We start from the raw sequence: 15,327 nt of genomic DNA on the forward strand, positions 1-15,327 counted from the left end.
CGAGCTGCGAAGATATGGACAGACATGCACACCCTACCAGTGACCAATCCCCTCCGTAGGAGCACAGCTCAGATCAAGAAATTCAGAAGATACCACCGCTCGCCGTTGTATCAGGTCGCAGATGCGCTGAAAAGCATTGAGATGGAAACACTGGAAACCATCAATCCATTCACATTGGCACCATGGGAGGAACGTGTACAGGGCGATGGTCAGGATTTACCAGAGACACAGACCGAAACGGGCGGAGTCATGCGGATCGCGGTCAGCAGTTCGGCGCGGAATGAGATGGTAGGATTCGGCGTGGCGATTGAGAAGCAGCCCCCTCGGTACCGAAAACCGAGGCTGAAGACCTTCTCCGTCCCACTGGGTGCAAGAACTGAGCAGAACCCATACTCTGGGGAGCTGGCAGCAATGGCACACTCACTGAACACGCTACGCGGACTGAAACGGTGCAGAGTCATGCTGCTCACGAGCAATAAAGCGGCGACACTTACGCTGAAGAACCCCCGTCAGCAGTCGGGCCAGGAACACATCTGCCAGATATACAAGTTGATGCAAAGACTACGGAGACACGAAAACCGGATGGACATCCGCTGGATTCCAACTAGCGAGAAGAATCAATTGTTGGGCCTGGCGAAAGAACAGGCCAGGGACGCAACGCAAGAGGACACTATCCCACAAGCACAGGCCCCCCGAATGAAGTCGACCACCCTGAACATTGCACGATCCCAAGTCGCAGCCGGTCAGTGCTTGCCGGAGAACGTTGGCAGATATTCCAAACGAGTGGATGCAGCGCTCCCAGGGAAACACACCCGGAAGCTGTACGATCGATTATCGTGGAAAGAAGCGAGCGTGCTGGCTCAACTCCGGACTGGCATGGCTAGATTAAACGGATATCTCTATCGGATCAATGTCGCAGAGACGGAACAATGCGCCTGTGGACAAGCAAGAGAGACCGTGGAGCACTTCCTCTTTCGATGCCAGAAGTGGACCACGCACCGGACGGAAATGCTGCAATGTACCCATACTCACCGAGGCAACATTTTTTTTTTCCTGGGCGGAAAATCGCCTTTGGATGGCCAGAACTGGAAGCCAAATTTGGAAGCAGTGCGAGCCACTATACGGTTTGCAATCGCCACGGGCCGACTCGACGCCACTTAACCGTGTCGACCGACACAAATTAACCCTACCTCGCCCCAACCCCAATCTAGCCCCCCACCAGCTACCTTGTGCCAGAGACGGTAGACGCGCTTCAATTGCCGAGGATAGGATGTTGAACACTTGGAGAAGCGCCTTCAAGCAAGTCTACTAACCAAACACTAATCCACAAGGTCCCGCTAAAATATTGACATCTGAGATGACATATACTGAAAGGAATCTTGTATGGGCTCCAATGAGGCACCGCATTAGCTAGAGCATGTATATTTAGATCAGTGATAGTTGCCCTTTCGGTTCAGCCGCCGGGCGTTAATGAAGTGAGTGTGTGTGTGTGTGTATGGCTTCCTTGGTTGTTTCTCGACCGCCACTCCAAACCCGACCAGCTCATTCCGCACCGAGCTCCTGACCGCGATTTGCATTGATCCGCCTGGTACAGTTGATCCCTCGGTAATGGGCTCATCAATCTGCATGCGTGCTTCCCATGGTGCCAGTGTAAACGGGTTGATGGTTTCCAGTGATTCCATGTCGATATTCTTAAGCGCGTCCGCTACTTGATATAGTGGCGAGCGGTGGTATCTCCTGAACTTCCGGATTTGATCTGTGTTTCTGCGAAGAGGGTTGGTTTCTGGTAGTGTGTGGAGGTCTGCCCACGTCTTCACGGCTCGTCTCCAGAATCGGTGTTGTGCCGTAGCAATGTGGGCCTCGGCCTCCGCTACGCTGGTCGCAACTGTGAGGAATGTCCCCACAATTGCTTGTGCTCCTACCCTTTGCACTCGGTTGATCGGTCCGATGTTCTTATTCTTGAATGCGTGCATCCAAACATTAGAGGCATAGTCGACCACCAGAGCCACGGTCGCTGTGAAGAGCTGTCGTGCGGTCGCTGGGGAGAGGCCTCGGAGCCGTCGTAGCTCCATCGCGGCCTCCAGGCCCTTAGATGCTCAGTCGCCGGGCGTTAATGAATTGTGTGTGTGTGTGTGTGTGTGTGTATGTGTATGGCTTCCTCCATCACATATCTTTCTCACTCCTGTGGTATCGCCTCGCCATTTTCATGGGAGAAATTGAGAATTCTACGACCGATCATTACAAGTCTTCTTTTGATGTGAGACTCTACCATGCAGACCATGTCAGCATCCTCAGACTGTGGGATAGTAAAGGAGGAGTTAGGGCAAGGTTTGATGGTTTGAAGAAGTCCCAGGCTGACGCCCTGGAATTTCTCAATTTCGTGACCGGGTTCAAGTTCCCCCATACTTATGACGGAGTGATAGCTGGGACGGTAGGTTGAATGTTAGTTGGCAGCTTCTTTTCACCTTGTATGGCCCTAACAAAAAAAAACGAACTGTAAGTTTTTCCATCACGGTTTCCTTTGTCACAACCTCTGGAACAGCTTTCTCTAGATTGACGCCATATCAGTTGAAATGCTCTCTACATGTATTGATCGCTCCTCTGACCCGAGGAATGAGACTATGGATAAGTTTTTCTTTCTCTGGCACAATTGAATTTAAACTAAAAAAAAAGAAATCCAGCAAGTCAGTATAAAATAGTTTCTAGTAAGCCGATGTCGCCAGCAACATAGACCTGTGACATCCATGTACATCACTGAAGCTGATATCAAAAGCCTCTGTAGATGGCAAGCGCCGACAGCCCAACATGCCCTTATCTTCAAGAATCGTCTGCAGCACAAATATATTCATCAATGGCACCCGTCAGACTGACTGTCATAGACCTCTCATCTCTATCCAGTCTTGAGCTATTGGGGAGACAATGGTGATGTGAACTCAGCGACCTTGGGTCAATCTGCAATGAAGAGCCTCCATGGTTTGGCGGTAGTGTGTAAGGCTTGGAGTCTCTTAAAAGACAGGGATCCCTTGGCTGTTTCCAACTTCTACTGCGTTGTTCGCAAGCATTACCTTCCGGTGGACCAACCAGAGGGCGTCAGCGATAGTTTTTTGGACGGCCAGTTGATCCCTACTCAAATTATTCCAGTCCTCTTCTTCGGCCTTTCGAGAAAAAAATTCTGTTTTGCTGAATGTGATGGGATCACTGCCCAGTTGCGGGGTCTTTGTACTCACCGGTTTCTCGGCAGGCGGATTTGAAAGGACTTCTGGACGCTGCTCAGGCACGACGGAGAGACTCGGGTAATCAATATCCTCTTCCTTGACTTCTACCGCACCATCGTATGGAGGGTGTGCCTGGACGGCTGGTTCTGAGAAGTCGATGATCGTAGAGGTTCTTGGACTCCTTTTAAGCTTCGATTGGGGGTGCACGGCTTCGATGGATGACTTGGGAGTGGTCGAGTGTGTACGAGATCTTTTCTCGCGAACAAAAACGTTCAGCGGACAAACAGAAGGGAGGCGATCGGGACTGCCACGTCCAGCACCGTTTTCGTACAAGTGATACCGCTCTTCTTGTTTATCCCAAGCTTCGCTTATCGCGTCCAAGATCATCTCGGCCTCAAATAAGCCGTCAAGGTCGGATTTGGGAACCCAGGCGCAGCCGTCTGAGAGGTAATTCTTTTCATCGTCTTTGGCGATATCAATAAACTTGACTTTGAGGTATGTCCGAGGTGCTGTTTTGTACACGCGATCTGGATCCCGCCCCTCCTGGACCACAACGCCCACAATACCCTCGATATTTTCTACTGTATAGCGACGATGTCTTTTTCCATTGTCGTCTCTGTCCCAAATTTGCGTGATTCGAGAATTTTTATCCGAGACCTCAGGGAGCTTTTTCAGGTTATACCCCTTTGCGGATCGGAGCATGTACTTGGCCGCTTTCAGAGGACCGTGTCGGACGATCGCTTTTCTTGAGAAGCCAGACGAGCACCAGGCTTCTGGTACACCGCCGTAGAGGCTGTTTCCAAGGGACATTTTCCGAAAGCTGACGAGGATGCCGTCGTCTTCTCTCGCAGTTTCATCTATCGCTCTCGGCCCCGCGCTGTTCGCGGATGATTCCGATCCAAACTCATCAGTAACCTCTGCCATAGGCGTGTCATTAGGCTCGACAGCATTATTCTCAATGGGCTGGTTGGGTACGCGCTGGTCTTCCTATGAGTCAAATGGGGGTTTCGAATGTGGATCTACCGCTTCTTTGCCATTGGCAGGATCCGGTTTTCTGATTTGTGCTTGAGCGTTGACGCTCTCAACTTTTGCATCAGATATGTTTCCACTGCTGGCAGCTTGGTCAATTTTTTGTAGCTTGTCCGCAAGCTCAGGCTTCTTTGACCTGGTGTCGTGGGTCCTGGGAGGAATCCCATTGCTTTTAGAAGTTGTTCCTTGTCCGGCCATGATGCACAAAGACTTTGATGCTCTCTGACGATGAACAGTACGGCACCAAAAGACCGAGCGCTAAGCTTCTATTTATACCTCTAAGCACAAAGTGGTCTTGTCTTTGATTCTCCAGGAGATCCATGCCGTTCCTCATGAACCGAAGGCCGCCTGCCTCATTGATTGTTGCTATCTTCAAATATAAGTATTCTTCGCCCCTTCGAAAGATGGCGTTAAATCAACGTTCAAGAAACTCGAACGGTCAACTTATTGAATTTCTTACACTGCGTTGTATATTTTGGTTCATAAAGTTGCACCCAATCTTATTGATGTGGTATACAAGGAGACTCTTGTGACTTGTTGCTAATGACTTTGGGTGACTATCCTAGATGGTGCCCGTGCAATAATAATGCGTACCCCAAGCTCCTATTGAAAAAGAGTACTCTTTTACCGTTTCAAACCTCCCTTTGAGCAACCGTGGATGTGGTAAGTATGCGTGAGTGCTGCGGTCTTGCTGCCACCCACGTCATCAACAAGTCAAACACCGTTGAAGCAGCCCGTTGAAATTGCCCCTTGAAAAAGCCAATACTAATACTCGCACCACTTTCTCCATCGAGCAAATTCTGGAGGTGGCATTAAGGTAAAGCAAAACCACGATAATCACGAAACGAGCATGGAGACTCAACACTCGATCAGATACATTTCTCATTCCCTTCTTAACCTATGATGAAGATTTCCAGACACTGACTTACTTCCAATGTCTCTATGTGTCTATGGAGGAGGGGCAACAATTTGATATACTTGATCGATCCTCTCCTGTCAATAGTACTAGTCTTTAGCTTCCACGAAGAATTTAGAAGGGAGGATGCGGTCGATGGGCTGACCGGGTGGTCGGTCGGCCACGGGTGCTTGTTGATTTTGACAAAGAGACACTGCTCAGTTGACAGTGACGCCCGGGGGCCCGGGAGGGATGGACTTGGAGACGTCAATTGCAGTAGTAGATATGACCTTTCATATGAAGATTTAGTACGTGAAGATTCCAACGGCCTAATACTGCTTTGCAGAGAACGTAAGGAAACATCTTGGGTCTGGACCATCTGAGTGGATGATCACCACACCTCGTCCGATAATTCATCTCGTTTCTCACAGCCCTTTGACCTGAGATTTGGCCCTGATCCATGCAATTGAACAGACACCGAGGAATTCGTGTCGCTGATAATTCCCCCTTGGCTTCGATTGAAGCTCTGGGATAGCTAGTCGGATAGTCAGAGCGCCGTCGTGTGTCTGCTTGGGCCCATTACAGCCAAAAGTAGGCAAAGGAAGAAGGCAATCGCCTGGCGGCTGCTAACAGGAAAATGTGAAGAATCATTTGGACCTTGGTCCATCGGAGCAGATGATCACGACCCCTTGTCCGGAGAGCTCTTCTTGCTGCTTGTAACCCATCAGGTCGGAGATTGGCCGTGGTTCATATGATTGAATCAACACTCGTCTGATGATAAATTCATGTCGCCACATGGTTCCTCTTGGCAGCTCCGGAGCAGACAATTGGATGGTCACGCCGCCTTTGCCGATGGGCTCCGCTGTAGTCCGGGCTTTCAATGCACATTGTTTATCTCCTTCAGTTTGCGGCAGACCTCTCTCGTGAGGAAGAGCTTTGCTCTGGATGCTGCCGACGTCGAAGGCAGAAATCCCGCGGGTAACGTAGGGGTCGTTTGTTCCAGAATTTGTCGAGATCAATAGGTTGCCAACGTCATTCTTCGTGGAGAGCATTAGATGAGATGGTGAGAGAAATGGTCGGGTATCTTCAAGAGTATCAAGGACCAAAGGGGCATCTACGTTTTGCTGATAGAGCCCGGAGAAATTGGCTGGCCCGATTTCCTCGACTGGCGGAGATGCTAAGTTGGACTTATCCTCGGGGCGTTCTATCGACTGGCAATTCCATTTTCGCTGGGAAGGGGCTGCAACAGGTTATCAGCAGCCGGAATAAGCTTCTATACCAGCGTATTTCACTCACAAGGAGGGAATATCTCATCATAGAAAGCTTGAACGCGCCCACAATCCGGTCTTCGGCAGTGATCCCAATGATCAAAGAGCGCAGCCAGTTCATGACGGATGAGATCACATACTGAAGGAGCTGGCGAGCAATCGCTTGTACTCATTTTTGCTGCCGCTCTCTAGGAGACTGAAGAAAGAAACGTAGAGAATTAAATGAGTGAGATGACTCTTCTTCTTTGGGAGCTTTTTATGCCTGTATTTATAGTGCTATTCTCGCCCTGGTCGCTCCAGGCTGGTATCTGCTTGCGTCATGGTCAATCATCCTGTCCCGAGGTGATTTGTGACTGGAAATCGGGTTCGTTGCCGCCAATCTAGATCGGCTGACCTTGTTTGAAACCAAAGGCTAGCAATCATAGCCACACCGCTTATACTAGAGACAACCCCACAGTTGCCAGGCCTTTCTTACTGTTTCTGGGAGCTCCTGGGAAGCCCACCTGCCATATTAGGGACGCTCATCAAAGCTATGGCTCTAGCCACGTCGCGATCCACACTACCGCCCTTGTGCCTCCGCCTGATTGGTAAACGTACACGAAATTTAAGTTTGTTCTTCTGTATTTTCTATCTGTCCACTACAGTACCTGCATAGAGCATTTGGTCCAATGTCCACATCTATAAGTGCGTCGTCCTCCGCAGTCAAGGGGCGACTCGATTGTTGGCGAGGAACTCAAGCATCTCGGCCGTCGAAACGAAGAACCTTTGCGGATCCTAGAAGCTCTCGATACGGGGCAGCTAGGTGCAGTCAGTTGATCGATGATCTCCTACGAGGATTTCCACCAGCGGCTCTGATGAGATCAGCGCAGCGGGGCGCGAGTCACTACGTTCGCTCCTGATAAGGCTCTCGTACCCGATAAGCCCCCAATGATATCTTCATCTCTCGGCACGTCAGCCTTTTGAAAAGTTCTGTTATGCTGAGATACATCGACGGTGAGGCTTGCGCCGTAGTCGCTGCATCCAACCCTGTCGACTGGTCCAGCACTCGACGGACCGAGCTTCGTTCGCACTTTGCTGCGAGCTCTGATATCTCTCATCAAGTTTTTGGGTGGTTGCATGGCGAGTCTCCGGCCCAGTATATGTGCGCCTTACTTGAAGAGTAGTCCGTGTTTGCCCGCGTGGGGGCTTCCTTGGAAGCCTTTGAAGCTCAGCAGCTTTTTCGAAGCACGGCTTAGGGTGCATCGCCTCGTGCCGGGGTGGTCTCTTGTACGGTTCAATACCGAGTAGATGAAGAGTATCGGGCGCACTCGCACCTCTGCGTGCAGATGAGCGAGAAACACGGGCCATGAACCACGGGGATCAGTTTGAAAAGGTGTTTTTCTTAAAACATTCGAAACTTATCAAGCTATATATCTAACTTCTGGGTTTTGCGATGAGGTGGGCTGCGGATGGAGTCCACAACAGGTGAATCTGCACTCACTTCCTGTCGATGTATCATTGCCTCTTTCCCTCGGCGGCACCAGCTTCTACTTCCCCATTTACTTTCCATCTCGCGAGGACATTGGCTTTTCTCCACACCGTTGGAGTTGTGTGGATTTTAACGGTCTGGGGCTTCAAACGTTTATATCAAACGAAGATTGCATTATGGCTCTCATTCGCATTTGTTGCGTAAGATTTGTTTGTTCACCTCACAGTCTTGCTTTTCGGTGAACGAGCTGTCAACGTTCAGATTAGGAGCGGTGACCGTGTTAACGTTGAATCAACAATCTAATTGCTTCCCTAGCGCTAGACCATTTATTTACCTGCCCCAACGAACGGTGGGTAGTATTCTCAATTATCTGCCCCAATACAGGTATTTTCAAGGAAGCTTTGTTTCATGGCCACATCTATAAGTATTTGATCACAGCTGCGAGCGAAGGACCGAGTGTGTTGTTTGCTTAAAGATTCTGCACTGCAAGTCCACGGCTCGATGAAGCAGTCTGTTGATCAACCCTCTTTGGAGAGCAGTGACCGCTCTTTGGACGAAGTGCAGAAACAAGCAAGCGATCAATTGGAGCGTGAGCTGCGCGAAAGCCGAACGAATGTGCATGATCAAAGTTTGTGCCGTCAGCAGACCATCTCACTCAGTATTTCTCCGAATTACGTGAAGCAGTGGAATACGACTGCCGCATTTCGGGAATTGTATCAGAACTGGTAGGCTCCCTCCATTGAGACTGGCAAAGATCTAACCAAAACAGGAAAGATGCGATCCTGGAAAGGTTTCAGCTCGAGCGTCGGGATTTCCAGCCGTGTTACGAAAACAAACGTGACTGCATATCCATCATTGTACCGGAACCTTCCGGGCCGCATGGACGCGGCCAAGCTTTGGGGTTTATTAAGTATGAGAAGAAAGCAGGACGTGTGATTCTGGCGAATTCCTGCGCTTCGCTTCGGCCTGACGATCTTCAGCTTGGACAAACGTCTAAGGAGGGGAGCCACTATCTTGCCGGATGCCGTGGAGAAGGACTCAAGTTAGCTGCCGTGGTGATGTCTCGGAACGGCTATAAAACGCACATGGCCGCGGGTGGCTGCGACTGGAGCTTCCGAACACCGGGGCCCACGCGGTCCCAATTTTCTTGTGTGATTCGCCCATCTAGAAACGCTACCTCCAGCCTCCACACGGGCCCAACCAGCGACATGGCGCAATTACGCTCGCATGTCGAGAGGGACGTCACGATCACCATTGGTCCAGAACGCAACAGGAAGCGGGACAAAATCTCCTTGGAGCTGTTCAAGAAGTGGCTGGGGGCGACTCTTGATATTCGCGGGTTCTCTTACCCTTCACACATCATTGAAACTGAAGCGGGAGACATCATTCTCGACGCATCTTTCCACGGTAAAGTGTTCTATAAAGGAATACTTCTGTCAGGATCGGTCTCCGAGGCCGAGTCCTTTAAGCTTGGATATAATTTCCTAGCCGGTACGGTTAATCGCGACCGGCAGAGATTGGTCGACAAGCAGGAAGAAGCCAATATCGTCCGGCGGATATGGGAGGCGGCCATCGGTCAGCACGAAGAGTCTATGCTGCCCATCTATGTCAATCTGCTTCGGAATTCCCCTCGTGCACTAGACGTGGCATTGGCCGAACGTCTCCTGGAAGCTCCCACGAGGTCTCTGATCTGGAAATATCTCCTGCAAGAGGCAAATGGAGAGCGGTTCTACTACAACGAAGCGTCTCATGCTAGGGTCAGTCACATCAATAGCCCCATCTGTGACTCCAATAATTGACAATCACCAGGATGTGGAAATAATCCGCCATGTTTTGAGAAAGGAGCCTGTCAAACTTCCGAAATCATTGTGGGACTTACTCCGACCAAGCTCTGCAATCAGAACAGCAGAGGAAGAGCAGATCAGCACGTTTCAAAATGCCCCGGGCTGTTCAACTCCCAATTCCACTTTCTCAAGGACAGTCCAAAGGGTCCTGAAAGCATGCATGGCTCTATCCGATTGCACGAAGCATATCGAGGTTTTCTTTGTCCATGTTAATGACAGCGCCATCGACACCTTTTTCGACCTCGAGCATCAAATACTCAAGGTCCACCACAGATGGTTGGATTTTGATGCCATGCACCGCAAATACCCTTGTCGGGATCTATTGCCGAGCAACCTGGCCGGGGCCGACGCGCCATTCTTCTGCGATCACATCATTGAGGAGCTCTTGCGAAAGGCGCTCCCTGCAATCTTCCGGACTGCTCCCATGTCAAGGACTACTGAAAATGGAATCTTGCGACAGATCAGACACCGTCTGAGGCATATGCCCCATAGCATCATGTCGAAACCAATGCCTCAGAACCAGGGGTGGATGGTTACTTGGGAAGACAACGAGACAGAGTCGTTTCGGAAATCGTGTCGGTCCCGAGTGGCATACCATGTCGTGCTGCATGAAGAGCGATGTGCCAGTGTACAGTCCGAATTACTGCATGGGGATGCGGGTAAGTCTCTCTCCAGCGAAATGCTGGAGTCGTGCTCTTTCAGAACGGGCGACAACTCATGTTTCTTCACTAGTTACGTGTGCGGAAGGGCGTGCTTCATGCGGTTGTCCAGCGCAGTTAACTTCGCAGTGCAAGAAAGGGGTGGTGTTTGCCGACTTGGACTGCTCGAAAAAGTACTTTCCCATGATTGCCTTGAACCAGAGATCGGCGTTCTATGGGTATCCGCCAGAAGCGACGTTTCCCAGCGGATGGGTTGAAGCCCGGGATCTCGCGGATGCAGTGTCCATTCGCAAGCAACAGGATGCACGTATGCAGTCTTTCCCGTCTTGGATAGAGTCTGGACCTCCAAGCCCAGCGGCATCTCCGCATCAGCCGCAGCAATTGCTTCCCCGTGTTCAGCAAGCACAAAGCTCGGATATGGCGCGGGAACTCTTCATTCGACAAACCAAGCGACAGAAGAAAAATTGAAGAGCAATTAAAATTAATTGTTCTTAGTTTGATATCCTCAAAAATGGACGCACGGATGTATTAATGCCTGAGGCACAGATTTGCTAGATTAGGTTAGTCACGGTCGCAAGTAAACAACCGAACGCGCAACGTCACCTCGTGACTCGGTCCTGACACTCCTTAGGCCATGCCGTGTCTCTGGAAGCGGCGGGACATCTCCTGCTCTACTCTTCCATCTACGGCCAGCGCCAGTCATGGACGACGCGAACACGATCGCTGAGTTACGTCGTCAGCTCGAGGAACAACGACAGCTCCGAGAAGAGGCAGAGCGCCTACAGGAAGCGGAGAAACATGCGCGAGAAGAGGCAGAGCGCCTACAGGAAGAGGAGAAACAGGCGCGAGAAGAGGCAGAGCGCCGACTGGAACCCAACACCCTTGTTGGGCTTCTCGATCGGTGTCACCGCTCTCTGTCAAAATCCATTCAAATTGAAACCAATGCGACACTGACAACCCAGGGAACTGTGACGGACCCGGTCAATCGGCTCTATCCAAAACGAATCCTCCCGTGGCTTGACTTTCCGCGGCTTCAGGAAGAAGTCTGGGCAAAACTCGAGGGCGCCGCCTCTTTTGCCTCGCGTCCGCTGTTTCCATCAAATCATCAGCTAGACTATGTTGCTGCCAACATCCAGGACAAGCCGATCTACTCCGAGGCCTCTCTCCGGAACTTCCAACGCGATACGGTGGAGAACTTCGTCGAAATGATTATCGAGGCGTTGAGGGCCGATGAAACTTTGGGGCGCGAGCTTTGCCTCCACGGACGAGTGGCCTTTTATGATCGTGTGAATCCCTCGGAAAACACCGGAGGCTCGCTGGAAGAGAGTCTAGAGCATATGCGTGTCGATGACGCGTTGCCTTCACGGCGGCAGCGAAGAGGTCGCGGAAGGGGGAGGAAACAAGTACAACAAACACGTCCTGCAAGGCGGCGGAATCGTCGCGCCGATCAGTTCTGCGTGCACGTCATTTCGAACGAGCGCCAAGTGCCGGCGTACGTGGTGGAATTCAAAGCGCCGCACAAACTGACCGAGCCTGAGTTGGTAGCCGGCCTACACGAGGTCGAATTAGAGCGCGATGTGATCGGGAAGGAAGGCGATACTTTTGAGTTTCTTGCCACTCTTCTCGTCAGCGCCGTGGTCACCCAAATCGTCTCGTATATGTTCCACACCGGGGTTCGAAACGGATATATCTGCACTGGAGAGGCCTATGTGTTCCTCCATATCCCCGAAGACCCCACAGTTGTGCTATATCATCTCTGCATCCCCAATAAGGATGTCCAGGCTGATGATGAACACCGCCTCCACCGGACAGCTGTGGGCCAAGTCCTCGCATTCACACTTCAGGCGCTGGCGGCCGAAACCCCCTCACAAGAGTGGTTCGATTCCGCACATGAAAAGCTGTCGACCTGGGAGGTTGAGTACCTGGACGTGCTTCGGGACATTCCGGAAACGATTCGTAAAGACCCGCCACCTTCCGTCTATCGACCATCGTCATGGACTAGGTCGCAGAAATCACACAATACGCGATCCCGTGCCCGTTGCAAGCCGGGCCAGTCCACACCGAGGGCATCGTCAAGGGAGGGTGGTGACAGTGATGAGGAGCCGAGCTCGCCATCCGCTACGGCAGCCGCTCGCAGTCGGTCAAGTCGTGGCAAGGAGAGCAAAAGCCAAGCTCTTCGAAAGACGCAGGGCAGGAATGCCGGTCGGGGAAATGGCGGATCTTCTTCACAGAAACGAGGGCAAATCGGCCGGCCATTTTGTACCGTGGCCTGCATCCGTGGAATGGCCTACGGGGGAGCCTTGGACCGGGAATGCCCAAACTCACACGACCATGGCGCTCAAGGGCATTCAATCAACGCGCGAGTATTTACGCGCAAGCTTCATGACCAACTTTCACGGAATCGAAACGAGGGCTTTGAACCATTGCATATCCGTGGTCGAACAGGCTATCTCATGAAGGCGACTTTATTGGAACATGGATACACCGTGCTTATCAAAGCGACAATAGCGGACAAGGAACATTACCTCCGAACGGAAGCAGCTCACTACCGTTATCTCCGAAGACTTCAAGGCCATCAGATCCCTGTCTGTGTTGGGAACTTTAAACCACGCGTTTCATATTGGTATCAAGGGGAGCCGATGGCCCATATGATGATTCTGAGCTGGTCTGGGACCCGGCTTCAACATGTCATCAATGAAGGAAATCAGGTCTTCTTCAACAAAGAGCGCGCAAGAGTCCTGGGCGTCCTCCACTCAAATGGGGTGGTCCACAGGGACACGGAGTGGCGGAATATGCTATGGAATGACCAGGAGGGCACTCTGGTTGTCATCGACTTGGAGGACGTGGAACGGCTCAGGCGGGCACGGCCGCTCGGTGCCAGCTCTGGCAATCGAGTTCCGGGCAAGCACCGCCTCCCTAGCCGGAAAGTTGGCCAAGTATCTTCCCAAAGCGCGGCCATTTGTGTATGATAAAAAGCCTATGGAACGTAAATGAATGCATGACTTGAATGTTTTTCTATCTGCATTTGTAGATCGAGACGCGCGCAAGTTGACTGAAATCAAACAAGTACAATCATAACCTCCTTCGTTGACAAAATATGCGCACCTGTCAAAAGACCCGCCTTGCTACCTTTCAACCTGCTCTGCCAAGGGCACATTGCCGATGGGGTTTGGGGCGCAGCCGTCGCAGCCAATTCAACCGACCCTCGCCCGTGGTAGGTTTATCTCGGTGCTCTTTGCGCTCTGAATCCTTCTGTTGTGAAGTGGATGTCTTGAAGGGCGTCCACCATGCCTCTGGGCCAACGTAATCGTGCAACAGCCGCAGTGGAAGAGTGGTTTGTGCCTGGTCGTAGAGCGGTTGGTTCGGTTTCTTTCCGGACACTGGTTTCTGCTTGTTCCGTTGCCACGAGCGTTTCTCATGGGCATGTTCCAGCAAGGGCGTAGTGTCGGTAGCGTTGTCTCTGCTTCCGTGCCTTGCCCGGCGGGGAACACGTGCCATTTTCTGGGCAGCGACCGATGTTAAGATACTGGTAACACGCGGGGATGATATCTCTTATTTATCCTGAGTTCGTGCACCATGATTTTCGGAGTTTGCGAGCGTTTAAGCCCTCAATCGGCTCATGTTGTTGCAGACACACCTCGAATTCACTCTCGGCGCGTATACCGGCGATTGCTTACCGAAGCGAGGTAGGGTGGGGGTGAAATAGAGGTCAGAAAGCTGTAAGACGCTTGCGGTATTCGACCCTCACAGCGGCAATGTTTGATAGGATTCACATCATTCGACGGGAAGATGAGTACTCGGCACCTGCAACGTTTAAACGGTGATGTGGGTCTCGGAGAACGGTCGGGTCCCAGCCAGAGGCATCGTTACAGTAGAATATGAACAAACGAAAAACAAAATTGGTGAGATTTGATCATGTTAGTGCTCGACCCAATACGAAAGGGACAACGGATAAAAGGAAAAGCATAATCTTTCACCCATCCAAGGGTCACAATGGCTATGTCAAGCAACGAGAAGCGCGCATTAGAGAGGACAAAATGCCGAGAAGCTTTGGCGGCGCACATCCGTGAGTCCCTGGTTTAGTCCGGTTCCACTGGGAAAACTGACAATCCCCAGGTTTGCGACTTGGTCTCGTCGTGGCTCCCAATCAGGTCCGTCTCCAACCACGAGCCGAGGACGGATACGCCTGGTCTGTAACCGAGCCCAACAGGCATCTGTTGCAGTCAAGCCTCAGTGGTGGAAACGTCCGCCTGTACCGATCAATATGCGATGAACTCGGCCGGTCGCTCGAGGCTGTTACGCCGGAGACCTTACAGACTTCTCCTTCCAACCAGGAAACCAATGCAGAGGAGGTGAGAGAAAATTATCCTTGGGACCCTGCTTGTGCTTATACTTCCAAAACAGCCGCCGCGTGCGGATGATCGGGGAACTGTATCGTTTACTGCGCAGATCCGCGATTTGGAATCTGCAAATCGCGATCTGGCGGTTGAGCTTGATCGGGCCCGCGGCCGTCTACAGGAGTCAGTGAGCGAGTGCCGTCATTTGAAAATCGAAACCGCTCGGCTTCAGGATCAACTCCAGGCCAGTGATTCCCAGGCAAGAGACCTTGAGGTCGAGTTAGCTCGTGTGAGAGCAGGAGTATCCGAAGCGATGCAGGTCTTATCACGAGGGAAAAGCGAGTCCGATCAACCAGACCCCGATGCCTGAGGATCAGAGAGGACCGACGCGGGGTGATCGCGGTACGGATTCCAAGACCGACGTAGCGTGGCGCGCCAGGTTATCTCCCGATTGCCGGATCACGCCGAGCAGGACGACTTGTTGTGGATGATGTTCTGGCCGTCATGGAGAGGAGACATTCCGCACTTCCTCGGTTCAATTAGCATTGCGAATGAAGACGTCGCTCTTGACGAACAAAGTGTCACTATTCGCAAACACAATCGATGTAGTTG

General features: G+C 51.6%; 8 protein-coding genes across 8 annotated transcripts; 4 read left to right on the plus strand and 4 right to left on the minus strand.

Annotated features, from left to right (window-relative positions):
• Positions 1-24: 24 nt before the first annotated feature.
• Positions 25-1,161, plus strand: N7498_001970 (uncharacterized protein; the record flags this gene model as incomplete). The annotated part of the gene is made up of 1 exon (XM_058449032.1): positions 25-1,161. One exon carries the CDS (start codon positions 25-27, stop codon positions 1,159-1,161), a length of 1,137 nt encoding a protein of 378 aa, XP_058311376.1.
• A 269-nt stretch (positions 1,162-1,430) lies between these two features.
• N7498_001971 (uncharacterized protein) lies at positions 1,431-2,072 on the minus strand (the record flags this gene model as incomplete). Its single annotated transcript, XM_058449033.1, has 1 exon — positions 1,431-2,072. The coding sequence occupies one exon, from the start codon at positions 2,070-2,072 to the stop codon at positions 1,431-1,433; it is 642 nt and encodes a 213-aa protein (XP_058311377.1).
• A 933-nt stretch (positions 2,073-3,005) lies between these two features.
• On the minus strand, positions 3,006-4,025 carry N7498_001972 (uncharacterized protein; the record flags this gene model as incomplete). The annotated part of the gene is made up of 1 exon (XM_058449034.1): positions 3,006-4,025. One exon carries the CDS (start codon positions 4,023-4,025, stop codon positions 3,006-3,008), a length of 1,020 nt encoding a protein of 339 aa, XP_058311378.1.
• Positions 4,026-5,786: 1,761 nt separating this feature from the next.
• Positions 5,787-6,191, minus strand: N7498_001973 (uncharacterized protein; the record flags this gene model as incomplete). Its single annotated transcript, XM_058449035.1, has 1 exon — positions 5,787-6,191. The coding sequence occupies one exon, from the start codon at positions 6,189-6,191 to the stop codon at positions 5,787-5,789; it is 405 nt and encodes a 134-aa protein (XP_058311379.1).
• Positions 6,192-8,376: 2,185 nt separating this feature from the next.
• Positions 8,377-10,851, plus strand: N7498_001974 (uncharacterized protein; the record flags this gene model as incomplete). The annotated part of the gene is made up of 4 exons (XM_058449036.1): positions 8,377-8,600; positions 8,645-9,632; positions 9,685-10,378; positions 10,452-10,851. The coding sequence occupies 4 exons, from the start codon at positions 8,377-8,379 to the stop codon at positions 10,844-10,846; spliced, it is 2,301 nt and encodes a 766-aa protein (XP_058311380.1). The 3' UTR covers positions 10,847-10,851.
• Positions 10,852-11,079: 228 nt separating this feature from the next.
• Positions 11,080-13,347, plus strand: N7498_001975 (uncharacterized protein; the record flags this gene model as incomplete). Its single annotated transcript, XM_058449037.1, has 1 exon — positions 11,080-13,347. One exon carries the CDS (start codon positions 11,080-11,082, stop codon positions 13,345-13,347), a length of 2,268 nt encoding a protein of 755 aa, XP_058311381.1.
• A 163-nt stretch (positions 13,348-13,510) lies between these two features.
• N7498_001976 (uncharacterized protein) lies at positions 13,511-13,876 on the minus strand (the record flags this gene model as incomplete). Its single annotated transcript, XM_058449038.1, has 1 exon — positions 13,511-13,876. One exon carries the CDS (start codon positions 13,874-13,876, stop codon positions 13,511-13,513), a length of 366 nt encoding a protein of 121 aa, XP_058311382.1.
• Positions 13,877-14,371: 495 nt separating this feature from the next.
• N7498_001977 (uncharacterized protein) lies at positions 14,372-15,085 on the plus strand (the record flags this gene model as incomplete). Its single annotated transcript, XM_058449039.1, has 3 exons — positions 14,372-14,444; positions 14,495-14,730; positions 14,783-15,085. The coding sequence occupies 3 exons, from the start codon at positions 14,372-14,374 to the stop codon at positions 15,083-15,085; spliced, it is 612 nt and encodes a 203-aa protein (XP_058311383.1).
• Between the last annotated feature and the right edge of the window lie 242 nt (positions 15,086-15,327).

This window comes from Penicillium cinerascens, assembly GCF_028974065.1.
Source record: "Penicillium cinerascens strain IBT 15544 chromosome Unknown contig_1_segment0_segment0, whole genome shotgun sequence".
In the NCBI taxonomy this organism is placed as follows: Eukaryota; Fungi; Ascomycota; class Eurotiomycetes; order Eurotiales; family Aspergillaceae; genus Penicillium; species Penicillium cinerascens.